Below are 21,874 nucleotides of genomic sequence, written 5' to 3' on the forward strand. Positions count from 1 at the left end.
GCTTTGGCACAATGTAAGGTCCTACCCTTCTTTGGCCAAAACTAATTTTATCAGTGACAGCCGGGTCGTCCAAAAAACTTTCATTAAGGAGCCACGTCAAAGACTGTCTTTCTTTATTAAAAGGGGTTATAATACGCTCTATTGGAGTATGATATGAGATAGTGATAGGGTAAATCCTCACTAATGACCCTCTGTCTAAGTAACCTTGATCAATTAACAAAAAGATCGGTTTGAGAATATAATTGGTGCACATTGAAAAATAAGTATAGTTCTTTTCCATAGCATGCAAGACCCACCAACTGTCCACCAATCTTAACTGTTGAAAAGATGTTCAAAGATGTTTTCTTGCAACCTCTGACAGAGTTACCTTTCCAGAGGTAGTATCTAGTAAAGGATCCAAGTTCACATTAAAATCACCTCCTACTACTAACAACCTGGATGAAAATGTACTTACTTTGTGCAATACGCCATCCATAAAGCCAATGTGCCTGATTTAGGGGCATATATGTTGGCAAACAAAATGAGAGACCCATACAGTGTGCTCTTAACCATCACGTATCTTTCTTCTGGGTCTGCAAGATGATTCAGAGGGATAAAAGGACAACATTTATGAATATGTAGCTATTACCATCCCCTTTATTCGTTTAATGGGAGAAGTGCTTAAAACCCATTTGTCAAAACTTTATTTAGCAGTCTGGACACACACCTCTGAGTAAAATATATCTCCTGGAGCATGAGTATTTGGGGTTTGTACTTTTGTAATAACCTCCAGAACCTATTGCATTTGGACAGAGAGCACATACCTCTGATGTACATTATCACTTTAAAATCTGCCATTTACTGAATATACAAAAAAAAGTAATTTCTGGGCACCAACTGGCATTCGAAAAAGTAGAGTCTCCACAATGAAACATAATTAACAAAAAAACACATACAGGAAAATGTTACATTAGTGGTCACATTTGTAAAAATGTGACCATCTCTCTGAAATTAACTGAGCCAAGGGTCACAGATAGGAACACAACCTTTGAGGTTTCTAATTCCACAGCCAGTGAGGCAGACCTAATAGAGGGAGCAAAAACTTTCATTTAAATATATTCCTAAATAACCACAAAGGTTATAAATCTATTTTGTCTGCACCTAAATCTATTTTACAACCCCAAATATAACGTTGGAAAGTAGCAACAAAATCATCATTGTGCTGCAAATAGTCTGTGTAGCATTTTAATGGGAAAATGAGTGTGGAATGGAATATAGATTAAACATATACTAATGCAGTGACTCAGGGTATCATCCCAATATATGTGGTGAAGGAAAGGTAAGGGTGGCTTTAGGACTTTAAATATACCCCTAGTATACCCATCCCTTATGTATGATTCAACAGAACATATAAGTTTTTAAAACACGATTTTATTAAATACAGTTTAAAACCATGTAGAAAGCATAATAGACATTGGACAGATCACAAAGACAAGCAATCTGTGTCCTTTTGATAAAGTCTACGCGTTTCTCGACTATACCACTTCTTTAGGACCCGCAAAGGCTTTGTATATTCAGAGAGCTTCTTTACAATCATAAAAACAAATCTACAGAGAAAACAAAAATAGAAAAATCCATATACAAAACAAGATAAGCTATCACATTAGCATATTTCATAGGTACAAGGCTAGTCACATTTTACATGCTATACAGTGCATCCAGGAAGTATTCACAGCGCTTCACTTTTTACACATTTTGTTATGTTACAGCCTTATTTCAAAATGGATTAAATTCATTATTTTCCTCAAAATTCTACAAACAATACAAATGACAACGTGAAAGAAGTTAAATTTGAAATCTTTGCAAATTTATTAAAAAGAAAAAAAGAAAAAAATACCATGTACATATGTATTCACAGCCTTTGCCATGACACTCAAAATTGGGCTCAGGTGCATCCTTTTTCCGCTGATCATCCTTGAGATGTTTCTACAACTTGATTGGAGTCCACCTGTGGTAAATTCAGTTGATTAGACATAATTTGGAAAGGCACACACCTGTCTATATGAGGTCCCACAGTTAACCGTGCATGTCAGAGCACAAACCAAGCCATGAAGTCCAAGGAATTGTCCGTAGACCTCCGAGACAGGATTGCATTGAGGCACAGATAAGGGACAGGGTACAGACAAATTTCTGCAGCATTGAAGGTCCCAATGAGCACAGTGTCCAACATCCGTAAATGGAAGAAGTTTTGAACGACCTGGACTTGCCCTAGAGCGGGTCGCCAGTGAAACTGAGGGATCGGGGGAGAAGGGCCTTAGACAGGGAGCTCCAGCGTTTCTCTGTGGAAGAGGAGAACCTTCCAGAAGAACAAGCATCTCTGCAGCACTCCATCAATCAGGCCCATAGCCAGAGGGAAGCCACTCTTCAGTAAAAGGGACTCGACAACCCACCAGGAGTTTGCCAAAAGGCACCTGAAGGACTCTCAGACCATGAAAAACAAAATTCTCTGATCTGATGAAACAAAGATTGAACTCTTTGGCCTGAATGGCAAGCGTCAACCAGGCACCGCTCATCACCTGGCAAATACCATCCCTACAGTGAAGCATGATGGTGGCAGCATCATAGTATGGGGATGTTTTTAAGCAGCAGGAACTGGGAGACTAGTCAGGATCATGGAAAAGATGAATGCAGAAATGTACAGAGACATCCCTGATGAAAACCTGCCCCAGAGCGCTCTGGACCGCAGACCTGGGCGAAGGTTCATCTTCCAACAGGTCAACAACCCTAAGCACACAGCCAGGAAAAAAGAGAAAAGAGATTGTTGAGAGATTGTTGGGCGCTTGTGCTGGGAGGTAGGTCCCCTATTCAAGAGTCTTCATGGGAGAAGGCAATCGGGGCATTCTGCGATGCACAGTAACACTATGCTGATACCCGCTGGCAATAAAAGAAGAAATAGGCACAGAAGGAATGTGGCAAAAAGAATTTATTGTACAAAGATAGCATAAACTCACATGTAATCACATAAAAAGACGGTGCGTGTCCTCCGGGCACTTCCTGGTGTGTAGCGTATCCCTCTTCTGGCTGGCCAGCAGCTGGGAGATGACACAGCAGGGGAAAGACCAATGGAAAGAACAGGATGGACCTGAGGCCTCACAGATGGACCTCACAGACGTGATGATGTAACGCGTTTCGGAGCATGCACACAACGCTCCTTCATCAGATGAATAGAGAATCCGGCATAACGCCGGACATTTAAAGACCAACTGCGGAAGTAATGGCCAGGAGGCGGGACGCTCAACATCAGGAAGAGCCCCAAGGCTCCAAACCTTACAGCATTGCTGGTATTTAAAAACACATTACTGGTAATAAAATTACAGATGAATAAAAATGAATATAAAACATAAAAACATATTAAGCACCCATTATTCCACACCTGGGAAAATAAGAACAATGCTGCTGGAAATATACAAAGGAATAAAATAATAAACAATACGTAATTCATACACTGACTCAATACCCATCATCATGCGTGAGTAACTATATAAAAATAATTATTTAAAAAACATATAAATTATGACATTATATATAACATTTCATGAGAAAAAAAAAGGGAAGGGAAAAAAAGGGGAAAAAAGAAGGGGTTATACTACTGAACTTTACAAAATAGTATTAATGTCAAGTTCCTAATTGAATCCTCCTGGTGAGAGAACGTCCAGGGCATATATCCAGTACGTTTCTCTCTGGCAGAGCCACTTGAACCTCTCTGCCACAGGGACACCCTTCTGAAGAGATTCAATGAGCCACACTCGCAGGCCAGTGGTGGATTTTGCATGGTGATGAAGGAAATGAAGGGGCACTATGAAGGGACACTATGAATGTCCTTGCCCTCTTTAATACACCGCCTATGTTGACCAAAGCATGCCCGCAATGCATGTGTGGTTCTACCAACATAGTGTAGGCCACATGGGCATGACAGGCAATAGACCACGAAATCAGATGAACACGTATGGAACTCATTAATCCCATACGTAGTTCCCTTGATAGTGAAATCCTTTTGGCCATGTGTGACAAACTGGCAAGTGAGGCACCGTCGTTTCCGGCATTGGTACATGCCCGTGATGTTAAAAAATTGCAAAGAAGGCGACTGGTATTTTTGGGTTTTTAATTTCTGGGTGCAATCTTTGCTTTAATGCTTGAAGCTTTCCTATATGTAAACTTGGGCTTGTTGGGTAACTGTAACCTAAGATGTGGATCCTGAAGTAATAGTGACCAGTGTTTTAAAACCACTTGTTCCATTTGACGGTGATGATTATGGAACTGTGTGGTAAACCTAACATCTGTGTTGTTCTCTCTCTGATTCTTATGAATTATATGTGATGGCATAACATACTGGGAGTAAGCTTGCTCAATAAGGTCCAAGGGATGGCCTTTTTTTAAAAACGTTTTCTTCAGGATTTCACCTTGTTCCTTATAGTCTGCGATTTTTGTGCAATCGTGTCTCAGCCTACAGAATTGGCTTTTCGGAATATTGTTAAGCCAATGTGGGTGGTGACAACTTTTATAATGTAAGAAAGAATTTCCTGCTGTATGCTTTGTGTAGTTTTTCGCTAACAATTGCTGGTTTTCGTGATATAGGTCTAGGTCCAGAAATGCTAGATGGTTTTTATCAACTACCGAAGTGAGGCCCATGTTGTTGTTATTACAGTGGGCTAAGAACTCATCAACCAAGGGGGCCTCCCCATCCCAAATGATCAGCATATTGTCGATATATTGACCAAAAAATACTATATGTGGAGTATAGGGATTACTGTTCAAGATATAGTGGGTTTCCCAATGCCCCATCGTAAGGTTGGCATATGACAGGGCAAAATTGGCCCCCATGGCTGTACCGTTTATCTGTAGATAATATTCCTCATTAAACATGAAGTAGTTGTGTGTGAGGCAAAAATATGTAGCCTCCATAATGAACTGAAATGAGCCAGAAGAGGGAAGCGCTACATACCAGGAAGTTCCCGGAGGACACAAACCGGCTTTCATGTGATTACATGTGAGTTTATGCTAGTTTTGTACAATAAAATCACTTTGCCACACTCAGCAGCGCCTATTTCTTTTATTTTTTCTTTCTTCTAAGCACACAGCCAAGATAACAATGAAGTGACTATGGGACAACTCTGTGAATATCCTTGAGTGGCCCTGCCAGAGCCCAGATTTGAACCCGATTAAACTTTTCTGAAGAGATCTGAAAATGGCTGTGCACCGACGCTCCCCATCCAACCTGATGGAGCTTGAGAGGTCCTGCAAAAAGGAATAGGAGAAACTGCCTAAAAATAGGTGTGCCAAGCTTGTAGCAACATACTCAAAAAGACTTGAGGCTGTAATTGGTGCCAAAAGGTGTTTGAATAAAGTATTGAGCATTTGCTGTGAATACTTATGCACATGTAATTTGTTTGTTTTCATTTTGTATAAATTTGTAAAGATTTCAAACAAATTTCTTTCACGTTGTCATTATGGATATTGTTTGTAGAATTTTGAGGAAAATAATGAATTTAATCAATTTTGGAATAAGGTTGTAAGTTTGTAGAAAAATTGAAGCGCTGTGAATACTTTCTGGATGCGCTGTATATAGATAAATCAGTACCAATAAATATATATACATCATTTGATGCAGATTTATACATTCCTCATGATACAATGGGAAAGAAAAACCGCACAAACCATTTCTGTTGTAAAATGTCTTTCCCCATAAAGGATAACGGCAAAATGCAGAGATGTGATGGGTAAAGTCAGTTGCTTTCCATGCCTGTAGTCACTCAGAACCACTCAATACAGGTTGCCAGCATTTAACTACATATAAGATCAGTCACCGTGCAAAAAGAGAAACAGCAGCAGTGACTGGTCTCTACTACAGGAATCTTCTGCAAAAAAGGAAATCTTTCATGCTAGATTATTGCACAGATCTACAACAAATACACAAAGTACACTGAGATTTAAATAGGTACACATATGCCTCAACATATTTGTTTATCCCACAGTGCAGCTTTAAACGGCTTAAATTGTAGCCAAAAAAAAATGAAAAATGATAAATTGTAGCTTACCAGTCCTCAGATGTGGTGGCTGCATTTGTTAATTTTAAGGCTTTTTTCCTTTTTTTTTTTCACCTGGTGATCCTGCAAATAACACATTTCCTGCCCTAAGGTGACATCGCCCACTCACTCCACTGTATACATAGAGGAAGACATGAACACCCAAGGACTACAATCATGTCTTCCTCTCTTCATTGCCATTACATGGGAGGAGGGGTAATTAGTAGTTTATCAGTTGAATTCATAGGAACTTACAAAGGACACTTCTATTTTGGCAGGATCAAAAGGTATTCTCTGTACTTGCTGAAAATGTGCCTAAAAATGAAAACTAATGCAGCCACCACATCTAAGAACTGGTAAGCTGCATTATATAAAGTTTTGGTTCTTGGGTTTAAATACACTTTACTACTTTGTCTTATACTTCGGTAGATAAAATAATCATACATTAATTGCTGTAAAAATAGCTTTGCATTCTATGTTTTGTTTACAGACACAGTGTACAGAAATAAAGCAGTCAAAAAAGGTAAGTAAAACCTAATATGCAGCTTAAAAACAGTAGAAAACATTGTGGATGTTAATTGTTAAAATTATTTTTATTTAGTTTTATAAATGGTAATGTTATATAGGATTTTTACAACTGCATTTCTATTTTGCTAACATGACTACACTATATTTCCAAAACTGCTAGTAGTTGATATTTGATAGTTAGGAATGAGTGAATCTGTCTAGGTTCAGTTTGCAAGAGGTTTGTCAAATCCAGCATGAAGTCTGTGAACCCCAAACTTGGTGTTGCACCCCACTGAGGTCTAATCCAAACGCCATATTCCCCATGCACACATTCAAGATAACCGGCTGTTCAGTGATGCTGGGTGCTGTAATGACCATAGGTTGGAAACCGTGGATACTCAAAGTGAAGAAATGTCATCAGCACACCAAGGATTCCTCAAAAGGGTCAAAAGCTTTATTCCGTGGTCACATGTTAAATATGTAGCAACGTTTCAGAGCCAAACAGGGCTCCTTCATCAGGCAAGTCATTACTTGCCTAAAGAAGGGGCCCTGCATGGCTCCCAAACATTGCTACATATTTATAACGTGACCATGGAATAAAGCTTTGGACCCTTTTGAGGAATTCTTTGTGTGCTGATCAGTCATTTCTTCACTTTGCGTATCCACTGCAGTCTAAGGGAGGTGAAGTCTGTATAATAAAGTCTGGCCATTTTCAAAGCTAATAAGCAAGCTAATGTAAAAAAAAAAAAAAAAAAAAAAAAATTGCATGGAGAGCTGGGCACTGCAGGAAATATTTATGTATATAATTAAAAAAAATGATGTTCAGAAGGTAGAAGGTCTTTTCATTCAGTGTCAAGGTCAACATTGGAACTACATAACAATCCTTTAAAACCCATGCTTGGGGATGAATAGCATGCTGTTTTCCAACCCCGGAAACAAACTCTCAGCTTTCCCTGAACGACACGTGCAAAGGCTAGGAATGGAGCTGTATGCACTCCAGGCACATTGTAAAAATAGAAGACAACCACACATCGATGACAAAGTTCGCCAGTTTACTCCACATAGCCACCACATGTATTCCCCACCCAGAGATCACCTGCTCTAATGCAAGACTGGGGAGGGACTACATGTGGTAGTTCTGTTGAATAAACTGAAAAGGTACCCGTACAAGGTGTTATGGAACAGTACACTACAGTATACTCCTTACGGAAAGGGGGGGGGTAATAGTGTGGGATTCCCCTTAAAATGTCCACACTCTTATCTAGGCTGCAGCTTAGGTGGCCAGGAAAGGGAGGGCAATGAGCATGTCCCTCATTGTAAAGCCACATCGATTATGATGTCCAGAGAATGTTATTATTATACAGGATTTATATAGCGCTAACAGTTTACACAGTGCTTTACAACATAAGGGCAGACAGTACAATTACAATACAATTCAATACAGTAGAATTCAGAGAGCCCTGCTCGCTAGAGCTTACAATCTAAGAATGTACTGTATGTACAGTATTGTCAGTCATGGCATTTAGCAATTTAAACCCACCTGCCCAACGTCTACTCTTTTTACCCGTCACTAAATGACAGATTCCTGGTGCGGCTGTTTTGTAAACTCTCCACCAGGAATCCCTGGTGACATCATCGACAAATTTGATGGCGTGTAGACATCAGCAGGTGTCAGGTCACTATGAAAAATGAGGAATAAACATCACTGCATGCCGTGATTGAGGATGGAATTATATTGCTTGACATCATGATTGATGTGTATTTACAATGGGAGACATAGTAAATAACATGAATTCAAAAAAAGGATTTTGTTTATTTTGCAGTGCATTTGCATTATTATTATTATTTTAGCTGTTGGTGGAGATAGGAATGCAACACTTTCATTCCCTTGGGGGGGGGGGGGCGGAAATTTGGGTGCCCTCCTATTAGAAAGGGGGTTCTGGAGTCCAACCCCCACATATTATCCCCACCCTTTATGGGGCATGGATGTGGGGAACAGGCCCTTGTCCCTCAACACTGAGACAAGGTATTCTGCAAAGGAGGAGGTTTTGTACTGTCACTTTACAAACAAAATTGTGGGGATTGTAGGGATTGTGGGGATCTGCTGCATTAGTTTCACCTCAAACCCATACAACATAGAAAAGTTCCCACTCAAGCGCTTAGGACATGTCGCTGCTTATGGTGGTTCAATTAAAAATTCATTAACCAGCTTGCAAGGGAACAATAAAAAACATAATTTATTTAGTTTTGTGCTGGTAACCAAAGTCATTAGTATAACGATACATTGGAATAAAACCTTCCAATAAACCAGGAAACGCCTTTATACTAATGACTTTGGTTTCTAACACAACACTCTGTGTTTTAAATAAATTATGTTTTTTATTGTTCCTGTGCAAGGTTGATGAATTTTTAATTGAGCAACCATGAGCAGCGACATGTCCTAATAGCTTTAGTGGGAATTTTTCTATGTTGTATGCTGTTTATCCCCCCCAAGGATATTCCCCAGTAGCTTTGGATGGTTGTTTTTTGTTTTTTAATATCCTTGTGATAAGATACACACAAAAACTGTTGGCGCCAAATCAGATTGATGTTGTTATTCACCTCAAACCCAAACCTGAATCTCATCCCTACTGCTAATGCTTAACCACTTGCCGACTGGTCACGTTGACCGTACTGCGGCAAAGTGGCTCGATTCCGTCCAGCGACGTAGACCTACGTCGCTGGACTCCTCCCCCTGTAGGCGGCGCTCGCGCGCCACTAGAGGCGCGCTCCCGCTGTTTTCAGTCACAGCGGGAGTCGGGCCAGGGGAGGAGTGGCGGCGATCACCACTGCTCTTCCCCGATCGTCGGGGAATCCAGTTTGGAGATCCGCCCGCTTGTGTAAACAGAGCGGGCGGATCTCCTAAGTGACAAGGAGTGACAGATTGCAGTGTTCAGCATAGCTGAACATGCGATCTGTCCTTGTGTCACTCAGTCACCTCCCCCCCACACACGTTAGTAAGCACCAGGCATACATTAACCCCTCCCTCTCCAATAAAATTAACCCCTTCCCTGCCAGTGTCATTTTTACAGTAACAGTGAATATTTATAGCACTGATTACTATAGAAATGTCACTGGTACCCCCAAAAGTGTCAAAAATGTCAGTCAAGGGTCAGTTATAGTAAACGCAATAACTTTTGCGCAAACCAATCAAAATACGCTTATTGTGATTTTTTTTTACCAAACATAGGTAGCAGAAAACAAATTGGCCAAAAATTTAAAAAAATTTTGATTTTTACATTTTTTTGGGGGGGGGGAATTTCATATAAAAAAATGTTAAAAATATTGTTATTTTTTCAAAATAAATGCTTTTTTATTGTTTATAGCGCAAAAAGTAAAAACTGCACAGGTGATCAAATACCACCAAAAGAAAGCTCTGTTTGTGGGGAAAAAAAGGACGTAAATTTTGTTTGGGTACAGCATCGCACGACCGCGCAATTGTCAGTTAAAGTTGCACAGCGCCAAATCGCAAAAAGTGGCCTGGACGTAAGATAGCAAAAACCTCCGGTGGTAAATACAGAGGTTGCTGAGGGTGTAACTATAACACAGCCCAGTAAACAATATTTTTAACATTTTTTTTTGCCTGGAAGGGCCTTAATCATATCTATCCATTAGAAAACAAAGCTGATTAAATACCCTAGCCACACTATGGGGTGAGGGGAAACCAGTCAACCAGCTGTATTAAAAACAAATGAAGTCACCATATACAGGAATTAAGGAAACTTTGTAAAAACATATAAATAAAACACACATACAAAAATTAAATAACAGCTGAATAAAATTACCAAGCTACGCTAAGATCCCCTAGCCATGCTATGGTGGTAGTGTACATAGAGAAAATGTTTGCAAACTTAGACAATAGATTTTCTCTACGTGTGAGTAGTACAGAAATAAAAGTGACTGCTGCATCTTGCGGAATTCTGTAGAATCACTCGACCCTTATAAATCTTTGTAAGTATTCAGAGGAAGAGAAGGAGCAATTATCCCAGCTACAAATTGCAATAACAATCCATCAACTGTTACATGCTGAAAGATAAATTTAAACCATAAAAAGATGTATGCTCTAAACCTGCATCCAACCCACGCTCCACTATTTTGGTGCTCAGTAACAGTCCTTTCTTCAAACTGAATATGAACCAAGAATGTAAACAGACCAGCATTCAAGATAATCCTCTTAAAAATACTTTATTGAAGGGTCTAGTCACCCATAAAACAGATTTAGCTTATGCCTTTCAACCTAGAAGGGTCTTACATATAGCTGTCCTTTAAAAAAACACCGCAGAAAAAATTACCCATGCCACGCAATGGTGGGAAAAGTAACCAATCAACTAGCTGTATAAAAAAATCAAAGTCTATATATAGGAATTAAGAAAACTTTGTAAAAACACATCAATATAACACACATATGAAAATTACATTAAAACAGCTGATTAAAATTCCTTAGCCACGAAATAGTGGTAGAGGCAACCAATCAATCAGCTTTATACAAAAGAAACAAACTTTCTCAAATTTTGTACAAATATATATATAATACATTCATACAAAAGTTACATTAAAACCATCATATAAATTCCTGGAACACGCATTAGACAGCAGATCAAACCATAACAGGAAAACAAGCAAAAAAAAAAGAAAATTAGATAGTATATAGAACTATTTAATATGTACAATTAGGACCCATCTGTAGTAAAGCCCCAAATGTATTCTGCTATGTAAAACAGAATTTTTCCATGTGTTCCCACTTGGGGAGTGCCATTGATATTCTGTAAAAAAAAACTGCTGTACCCTCCACATTCTGCAGAGACTGGTAAAATTCAGGGAAACATCCAAGAATGGGCCTTACCTACATAAACATGTGTCATTATTTGGTTTCCCGGATTCTGCTGGCACTTTTGGAGAAACCACAGCTTTCTTCCTCAGAGATTGCCAAACAAGTGGATTGAAGGTTTTATATAATTCTGTTAAACCATTACTGTATAAATGCCACCAGACTTCTATAATGGTAAAAAAAAACAACTCATCACAATAGATGTTCCCCATAAACCTTTAAAAAAGTTACAGTAACTATTTTTTTTTCTTTTTGAAGTGGCCATCTCAGCAATGGTTAAGTTCAAATAATCCCTGATCCTTTAAAAAAAAAGAATGTAAATGCTTACCTGTTGTGCTACTTGTGCTGCCCAATGCAATTTTGATAAAGAGAAATAGTTTTATATAAACACAGTGGAAAATCTGCACTAAAAGTTTGCCTTAGTTTAAAAACAGTGAAAAAAAAATGATATAGCCTTTATCAGAATATCCTGATACAAGATATACAGAAATAAATACAAAAATGTGCAGCTCTACAATATCTCTGTAACAATATATATGTGGCGCATTGAAAAAATTCCCATATAATGTGTCCATAAATCAAACAAAAACAAAAACATTTTGCAATCCAAAATATTACATCTATACTGTACAGTATACAGTGATATAATGGCCATGAAAAAAATGAGTGGTCAAAAATGGCTTTTTTATTTAAAGATCCTTCTTATCTCTCAGCTCCACCAATCTCCCAGCACCATGCTGCAGATGTCACCAGGTTACTAGATTTATTTCTGGCTCCTAGACCTAAAATCGTATATTGAAAGCTTTATTTGCTAAAAATTACACTTACTGCATCCAAAAAGGTAAACGGTGCTGTATACAACACGAATCAAAAATGGCTGCCTCCTAGCACGCATGTGTGATGACGTACGCCCTGGCTCCGCCCTACATGTTTTGTCATACGTGACATCATTAGGAATTCAGGGTGCATGCCACATACTTATATAAGGATCAGTAGAAAGAGGATTGGCTCTGATTGGGCAAGTGCACAATAATCACTATGCAAATAGACAGTTACTATAGGAACTCTAAGAGTCCATAAAGATCGATCTGTCAAATCTCCAGGGTGCCTTATAATCTCACTGGCCCCCACACTATACACAGTGCCCTCGGGTGACCAAAAATCAGAATTACTACCAGAAATTAATCTAAATAACAAAAATAATTTAAAAGCAATACCCGTGTACATTATGACATATGGGTAAATTAATGAAAAATATATACTGATCCTATTTCTATTATAAAAAACGCAATAACATTTTTAATATATACGATCACTGAAGAATATACATTATTTAGTATAAATTACTAAAATAAAGCCTAGATTAATATAATTATTATTATATTTAAAATGTTTTTTTTTCATTTTTAATATTTATTTCTTATATAAAACCCCAAAAGTTCAAAATACACCTCCAATATCCATTTACTTCCACGGGACTGATCTTAACTAAATATCATGGGATAAATATTAACTGTTATTAATAAAATAGGCCATATGGTGTATAGAATTTCAAATCATATATCTGTTTAGTTTCTGAGCAAGATATTTCTCTCCTAGCATTATATACTTTCCAGTGGTAAACATATTTGTCTATTGCAAAAAGCATTGTCAAAGCAGGATTTTATTATGAGGGTTGGCGTAATATTTAGATACTATGAGGGTTATTTACTAAAATTGGACAGTGCAAAATCGGGTGCAACTCTACATAGTGATCAATCAGCTTCCAGGTTTTATTATCAAAGCTTATTTGAACAAGCTGAAGTTAGAAGCTGATTGGCTACCATGCACAGCTGTACCAGTTTTAGAAAATCTCCTCCATTGTGTCCTTTGAATTCCTTCTTGATATTTTTCACATGTTCCTTGAGATGGATATGTAATGCCCACATATTGTAGGCCGCAAGGGCACTGTAAAATGTAAACCACAATTTTGGAATCACACATTATAAATGATAAGACAAACAGATTGGTGAAATTTCTTCTGAAACCAACAATTTTGGGAGAATGTTTGTAGCATCAGCTTGCTGATGTCTTCTCCCCATGGCCTTGGCTACAGGTTTGAATCATGGAACATTGAATAGAGGGAATGAGCTACCATGAAGGAGGTTGACACCCACAAAAGGCCCATGGCAATGTTGTTATTCAGTAAGCCCAAAACCCTTTACTCTAATTAAAGTGAAATAACACAGCTGCATGCTTGTTAAGGATTAAAGTATGCCCCGCCTCATCTTTCCCACCAAACAAAATGAGAAAAAGAAAGTGTGATGTTACTGTAGTTTTTAAAATTGTAATCTGCTGTTATTTACCTTTACAGAAAGTTTGCAAAGGAATGTTTGGAGATAAAACACAATCAAGAAAGGTATGTGATAAAAAAAATACACCAGATAAATACAATGTAGGTAACATATCAAAATATTTTCCAGGGGTATTTTGATGCTGAAATGTTGTATCTAATCTTGGTTCTCACTAAATGTTGTGGAATATTTATTAATATGGAATACCAATCATAAAAGAAGATTATGTATAATTGCCTTTCCAGTTGCTAAAGCACATGATGGTGGTGCATTAGTGCAGGGTTAAATCAGGCAGTGAGGAGGCAATATGCCTCCTCACCACCTGTCAAATGCAAACTGAAGAGCGATCCAAATGTGACTGCTCTCTAAAAACATGTGAAGAAGTAATTTTTGTTTTTTAAATACATTTTTTTAAATACCCTGTGGGGGGGGGGGCAATAGTGAAAAATCAGGAGTCTACACAGACCCCTAATATTTCACATTTGAGACAGAGAAAGGGACTAAGGGCAAATATTCATCAGTCCCTTTCTCTGCAGCCTCAGCTTGTTCATTTACAAACTGAAGCATAATAATGACTATTAACAATGCTTTAGTGATGAATGGACACAGTAGTGATCAGTACTGATCACTCATTGGGTTCATTCAGGAAAGAAGGGGCCAGTAAATACTGACCCTCCATCCTGAAACAATCTCCCTGTGTGCCCTCAGCAGCTGGCAGCAGGAGAGGAGTGGAGAGGAGGAAAGCCAGCAGCACTGCTGGGGAGGGGGAGCACACAGGGTGGCAGGTGGAAGGAGGAGCAGATCTTAAGGAACTGATCTCCTAGCAGAACAGCTGGAGGGAGAAAGCTGGCAGTGCTGCAGGGGATACACAAGAGTAACAGGGCAGTAAAGCTGGCTCTCCTGCTTGGCAGGTGACTGGCCCCCCTTTTGTACTGCCTTACCAGCAGCCCTGTCAAAAGTTAATAGGAAGGTTTAAAAATAAAAGTGGGGGATAAAATGAAGAAAAGGTATGGCCATCATGGGTGAAGATATACATTTAAAGATCTCCACCAGATATTTAAGAGAGCAAAATATTACAATTTATTTCACACAATCCAAGTTTATCATTTAGAAAAGTAGAGATTCTTTCATTTATCATTATCCAGGACATCTTGGAATTCACCAGGTCAGGTGGGATATTTGGTGTCTTCCAAGAACTGGCTATTGTAATTTTTAGCTGTTATAAATAGAAATTAGATCAGTTTTCTTGTGTAATTAGGTATCCCCAGTATTGGTTGGTTTAGTAAAGCTTGCAAAAGGGAATTATTATTTTAATTGGTATCAAGGAGTTTATTAGATAGTTTTTAATATGGTAATTGTACCCTTTTGAGCACAACCCCTGAAGCAATGAAGGGAAACACCAGACACAAGAAGATAACTTTGTGGTGGCCATATACCAATGAAGCATTCATTCATAATTTGTTTCTATTATTAAAGTATTTATATATAATTTAGATGCATATGAAGCCATTTTTTGCCATTCTTCAAGAATCATTTTTATATCTAAATGTTGTTCTTATTTGTGCATGTATGACAATTTTGTAGGTCTAGTATTTAATATTGAATAAATAAAACCAGATATTGAATCAAAATTCATGCATAAATGTTCAATAGATGTAATGGACATTGTTACCCGGAAGATATGAGATGTAATTTACCTCAGACAATAAATATTCGCGTTAAATGAGAGTTCTTTGACCATGAGTAAAAGTTTCAAAACAGCAATTATTTTATTGATAAGTAACTTTGAAGCCTAAATTAATTCACACCAATTTATCTCTAGTTCATACACAAAAGGAAAATATTCAAAGTTTAACTAAATACATATAGCGCATAGGATCCAAATTATTATGATATGCACCACAAGACAGACAACACACGTATACATTTAAGTGCCAGGAGGTGCCCTGATATTTACCAGTAGTTAAGATGATATGGGGTCCCCTTCTCAGATCAATGGCTCCTACTTCCTCTCTGCTCACCTTGGAATAATATACCCCTCTCTCTCATAGACTTGTATAGGGCTATTCTGATTGGTTCAGCTATCCCGCCCTGTTCCTCCCTCTGGGCGTATCTCGTTCAGGATTGGACAACTTCCTCCTCGCCTATCTTAGCATAATTCAGCCCCTTGCTAACCCCTCCTCTCTGTTGGAGGGAGAATTTAATTATACCTGTTGATTTGCTCTGAAATTGAAAATTAAGATATGCAAGGTTCATCTCTGGAGCACATTATCCAACCCTCAAAAGATAGTCCATCGTCATAGCATATCTTAATGAGAGTTCTTTGATATGGAGGATGAATTAAGGGCGGATATTACATGGTCTATTCACCTTATTGCATTGGCCCCAGGATGTCTGGCTCACAGGAATTTAATTACACTTTGATACTATTTGGCATATCAGCAGGCCACCTCCCGGCTAGCAGACAGCTCGTCCTTCAAACAGACTTATCCTTTTATGTGTTTAAGTGTGAATAGCACGCTGGCATTTCCAACAGACTTGTTAAATTGGATTCATACTACTGCCTGTCTGTTTGCGTTACACAACTTACAAATCTACCCTCATATAGCAAATATGAGTTTGAAATCAAAAATGTGTACATTTATATTTACATCTATCTATTTACAATTACTAATGGAGATTTATACATAAACTCTTCATCAGGCAACAACATCAAATTCAATTTACATTTTATTGAGTTCACTAAAATTTCTAATTGAGAGTAGACCTCATTGACCTTACCGCTTGTTTAAAAAATAATACAATATATAATCAATCCCATGTTCTTCTCTTCTTAATCAGTTTCTCCCAATTAGTTATCTATAAACATATACTGTATATTGGTCAGAATGAATATACATGCCTCTATTGGTGAACTTGTTCCTAAGATGGAAATAACTTCACTTTGTCAATTCTGAGTTTTATTTCCAAATAATGTTTGTTTTTTTCCAGAGTCTAATATTCCAGTGTACTATACAGTATTTATAAGTTTGATACCATGGTAATGCTTGATCCCATTTGTATTAATGGTAATCTTGTTTTCCTCCTAATTCTCTAACTTTACCTCTCCTTTTTTGCCTCTTCCCCTTCATAAGGTCACCGAAATCTATTTTCACTTAATGAGATCCCTTTGACATAAATAAATATAAATGTTTCACAATGACAAACTGTTACAATTCATACTTCAAAGTTATTACCCATAATGTACAGGGTTTCAATTCTCTTTTATGACAGATTGGGTGCAGATATACTATTGCTTCAAGAAACACACTTTTTCTATTCAACAGCCCCTAAGTATCATCACAATACATTTCCCACTTTTCACCTCGCTAATGGTCTTGAAAAGAAGAGAGGTTAAGCAATTTGTCTCATTTACTTTACAAAATATTATTAAGGGAGATATATTTTACTAACAGGGACAATTCATAATTTTTTAAATACTTTAGTATCTTATTATGCCCCTAATGCTGGTCAATCAGCATTCTTCCAAAACGTGCTGAATGCTACCTGCTAGGTTAAAGTACTGCTAAGGGTTCCTGTATAAAAGACTAAACAAGTCCCCAAATCAGCTACTATGTGATGCACTAGACTCATAAAGTAACCAGTATACAAAAAAAACCTCCTTTATTTTCAAAGAAAAGAAGTCAAATCTGCTTTCATTTCTTTCTCACACTCTGTTCTTTCAAGATATTATAGTTCATAGTGGGAGATTGTCAGCAAAAGAGGCAATAGTCAAGACTAGGTGGTCAGGACTACGTGTGGTCAGGTTCTGATGGACTGCAGTGAAAATGTCATACCGTCTGCAACATATTCTTATCCCACTGTAGTCCAAGCAGGCACAGCCTACCTAAGAGGCTACTCTGCTTAGAATTTTGGATTATTACAGCATTGTTGTCTTACCAATATAGTAAGCTGTGCTTACAGAAAAAATAGGTATCTGTGGGGCACACGAAGGATATGAGACACCCGAAGGATATGAGACAAAATCTACAGTTCTCATAAACCATTGCTGACCTTCTTTTATAAAACATGCTAGCTGCCTGGCGTGCTGATCCACTGGTTTAATTACAGGCACTTGTACAGCACTGTCAATTTACTCAGCACTTTATCTATCTATATATATATATATATATATATATAAATATATATAGTACACATCAGTCACTGCCCTCAAGTTGCTTACAATCTAAGGCCCCTAGAAGTGCTAACCACTGTGCTGCCCCTTCCATTGTACCTAAGTCACTGATCTAAAATTCAGAGCACAAAAGAGAATTTATTATATGCATAATTGGATAAGGATATAATGGTTCTTAGACAAGGAAAGTTATTCTGTTCTCCTTCATTGGACGCCTAAGGTGTCTAAACCCAAGAATTAAAAAGTAATTTCTTGCCAGTTTTTAGATATAATAGCTGTGTTAGTTTTTTCTTTAGGCTTTATTTCCCTCTGATTTAATCAATTGGCCCTCTCTTAGGGTGACAGGCTTCACCATACTAGATGGATGTATGGAAGAGCAATTTTTCTGCTGAAGAACAGGAAATGTTTTAGTACTACAGAAGACCTCCTCATTATCACTATATTATGGGGGGGGGGGGTAGCCTACAAAGAGAACTGATGTTACACATATACTTCAAGCTAGCCTCTATTGAGTCAGTTGTTTTATTGTCAAAATTTAGTGAAAATTCTTTATGATAGCTTAGTTAATTTTAGCTATATCACAGAATTATAAACAGCATTCTTCTTCTATTGAACATAACTGGTAGCTTTTATATAAATTATGAACTTATCGTGACCATTTACATTCTTCTGCTATCCATATGGGCAGGAGTTTATTTTATTTGCCTTATATTTTGTTTTTCAGTGCAGTGACTACGAAAGGAATATGGATTTAAATGGAACAGCAATAATAAATTGCCAGTTAAGCCGTTTAAAACGTGAAAAGAAAGAGGTAAGTTTTGCTCCAGTATTTTGTTTATTTATTTATAGGTAATTATATAGTGCTGTCAATTTACGCAGTACTTTACATATACTGTATATTATAAATTCACATCAGTCCCTGCCCTCAAGGAGCTTACAATCTAAGGTCCCTAACTCCCTTTCACACATACACATACTAGGGCCAATTTAAACAGGAGACAATTACCCTACCAGCATGTCAATGGAGTGTGGCAGTAAACCGACGCAGGCACAAAGAGAATATGCAAACTCCAGGCAGGTAGTGGTGTGGTAGTATTTTACTTTTTTTCTAATCTCCTAGACTCCTGACTTCCGGTTCAGTTAATCTCAGTGCAGATAATTCAGAACAAAGAAAGTTCAGACAATTCTCCCATTCTCTCTCCACTGTGAGTCTCCCTACTGTGGGTCCTTATCCAAAGCCTCCTGTCAGTTCATCCCTGAAGGGCCCTCTCTCTTGTCCAGTACCAACAACAGAATATTTCCAAGCACACTTACCAGTTAGCTTGCAAAAAAAAAAAAAAAAAGATTAGCCCTGGTTAACAGTTCATGGTAAAAACAGAGGGTTAAGTTGAACAGATTTGCAAATATATACTAAAGCCACAGTGCCTCCTCAAGGCCCTTATGTATACTGTGGCCCTAACTATAGTTTTGAGATTCTCCATGCTGGAGCACATATAGCATTGGATAAATTAAGGGCAGATTTGCCTCGGGGAGCCTACTCCTCCTTAAAGGCTCAGGGATACACTGGATGCCCAGCAAAAGCTCAACGGCAGCTGATAGCATACAATGTGTCCCGACGCCAAATTTAGCCGAGGGGCTGTGCAGAGAAGTGGTAACCACCCTAAGCTATAAACTAGCCTTTACAGTAAGGTGCACATGGAAGGGCTTTGCACATTACAAACAACTCTCTTCTGCCTAGTTTAAATGTAAGACTCTGAGATGACCTGTTGCCATAATCCCATCTGACTAGAGCTCCACCCAACACAGTTTATAAAAGTGTACTGACTCCACCCACCAACAATTCAGGGGAGGGGCCTCATTAAAAGGGAAACCAATTCTTGCTTACACTTCCACCCTGTTGTCATTGGCATTTCCCTGTGCCTGTGGGTACCTCAATTTTGGGAGGAACTGGCCTGAACCCAGGTGTTTTCTTTTCTCAAAGAATAGGTGCAGGGACTCCCCCTTTCTGAATCACCCCTTTTCTGGGCCCCATCCACCTCCAGGCACCAATCCTTGGGTCTATCCCCTACCCACCTCCCAATACTGCCCTTTTAGGCAATACAGAACCAAGTAGGAAGTGAAAAAGGGAAGGTACTTGGCGCTGCCACACTGGTGTGGTGTAGATGAATGAATGTAGATAGGTAAATATGAATAGCATATACTAATATCTCTCCAATGATGGGTGTATTCAAATAATAAAGTGCTGGATGCAATATAAATAAATGCAATAAAAGATGAAAGAGGTGCAATGAATAAAAATGAAAAATTAAAAAATCATGTACAAACAGATTGATAAATTGGTAAAATGCAACAAATATCCCAAACATTGATTATATAATAAAGTACAACTGTGGTAGGTGCAATTGCAATAGAAAGTGACTTGGTGCTTCAAAAAAAGTGCGATAATAAATTAAAGTGACAGTGCTCCTTAAAAAAGGAGGGGGGTAAAAGTGTCCCCAGGAATGGCAAACAAAAGAAATGTGCCAGGACAGTGAATATGATAAATAACATAAATGTGATAAGTGATATAAGGTGTGAAAGATAAATAAGGTGCGTCCCAAAGGAAAAATGGACAAGGAAAGGAAAATCCTAATATAATAATCACGAATAGGTGAATAAGGTGTAACAAATTACAATATCAAAATGACAAAATAAACAGCAGGTGAAGTCCAATGACACTCTTAAAATGGTAAGTGTCACAATAGAGTAAGGTGACTATATAGGTGAGTCCGTGTAAAATTAGGAGTTCATAATATGAAGAAGATGACAACCATCCGATCCCAAGCTTTCATGGGTTAAGGTGGAACTTTTAAGAAGGTGACGCGTGCAGGTGAATCCTGTGTCCCCCTTAGTAAATTGCGCACTCACCAGATAATGGTACCCCTACAGGGGTAACAAGCGTGGTATATATCAAGGATAAGTCTCCTCAAACAGCATCAATAGGGAGTGTGCACCGTCTCCTTAATTCCATTAACCCTCATAGCGTAGCGGTCATAAATAAGGTTGGAGGTCCCAATCATATATGGGGAGGAAAGGCTCATATAGTGAAGTATTGTATAGTAAATACTTTATTAGAATTAAAATATTACTCACAAATTAGCGGTGTAAAGCAGGCAGATCAAATACAGAGAGCGTGGGTCCGTTCCCGGGTTACTTCTGGAACGCGATGCGCTCCAACCTCCAAACAGAACCAAGTATCATCTTGTAGTGATAAATAATTTGTATGGAATTTAGTAATTTTAACATGAAAAGCAGTAAATAGATCCCCTGCAGTCAGTAACAATTGTGCCCCTACCAGCAATAATAGATCACCCTAACAACAATGGACCACCCACCACAAACCCCTCCCCAGCAACAATAGACTCCTGGCAGCAGCAACACATATCCCCACACCCAGGATCAATAGATTTTCTAGCACCCAGCAACAGTGGACCCTTCTCTCAACAGTAGATCTCTCCAAGCAACAACCCCCCAGAAACATAAGACTCACACCCAGCAACATAGGTCCCCCGCCAGCAACAATAGACCTCCTCAGCGACAATAAACCCCCATGAAAAAATAGATCTCCTCCAGCTAGAATAGATTCCACAGTAGCAAGCATCAATAGCCTTTGCAGCACACCCCAGCACTAGGGTTGAGCGGACACCTAGATGTCCGTGTTCGACGGGTTCGGCCGAACTTTAAAAAAAAGTCCGGGTCCGTGTCCCGGACTTTTACCGAACTTTTCCCGGACACCGAACCCCATTGAAGTCAATGGGGACCCGAACTTTAAGGCACTAAAATGGCTCTAAAACACCAAAGGAAAGGGCTAGAGTGCTGCAAATGGCAGCAAAACGTAATTAAGAGCATGGCAAGTGCTCTGCAAACAAATGTGGATAGGGAAATAACTTAA

The 21,874-nt window shown here is 38.4% G+C and overlaps 1 protein-coding gene across 1 annotated transcript in view; it reads left to right on the forward strand.

Annotated features, from left to right (window-relative positions):
* The window catches only part of LOC309552602 (uncharacterized protein), a gene marked incomplete at its 3' end in the record, with an annotated part of 115,933 nt that overhangs the window by 75,367 nt on the left and 18,692 nt on the right, over nucleotides 1–21,874 (forward strand). Inside the window, exons 8-10 of the mRNA XM_082253545.1 lie at nucleotides 6,553–6,585; nucleotides 13,790–13,834; nucleotides 18,668–18,754. Of these exons, the coding sequence (XP_082109671.1) occupies nucleotides 6,553–6,585; nucleotides 13,790–13,834; nucleotides 18,668–18,754 (165 nt within the window). The remainder of the gene's footprint in view (nucleotides 1–6,552; nucleotides 6,586–13,789; nucleotides 13,835–18,667; nucleotides 18,755–21,874) is intronic.

This window comes from Pelophylax lessonae, assembly GCF_965119305.1.
Source record: "Pelophylax lessonae genome assembly, chromosome: 4".
NCBI lineage: Eukaryota > Metazoa > Chordata > Amphibia > Anura > Ranidae > Pelophylax > Pelophylax lessonae.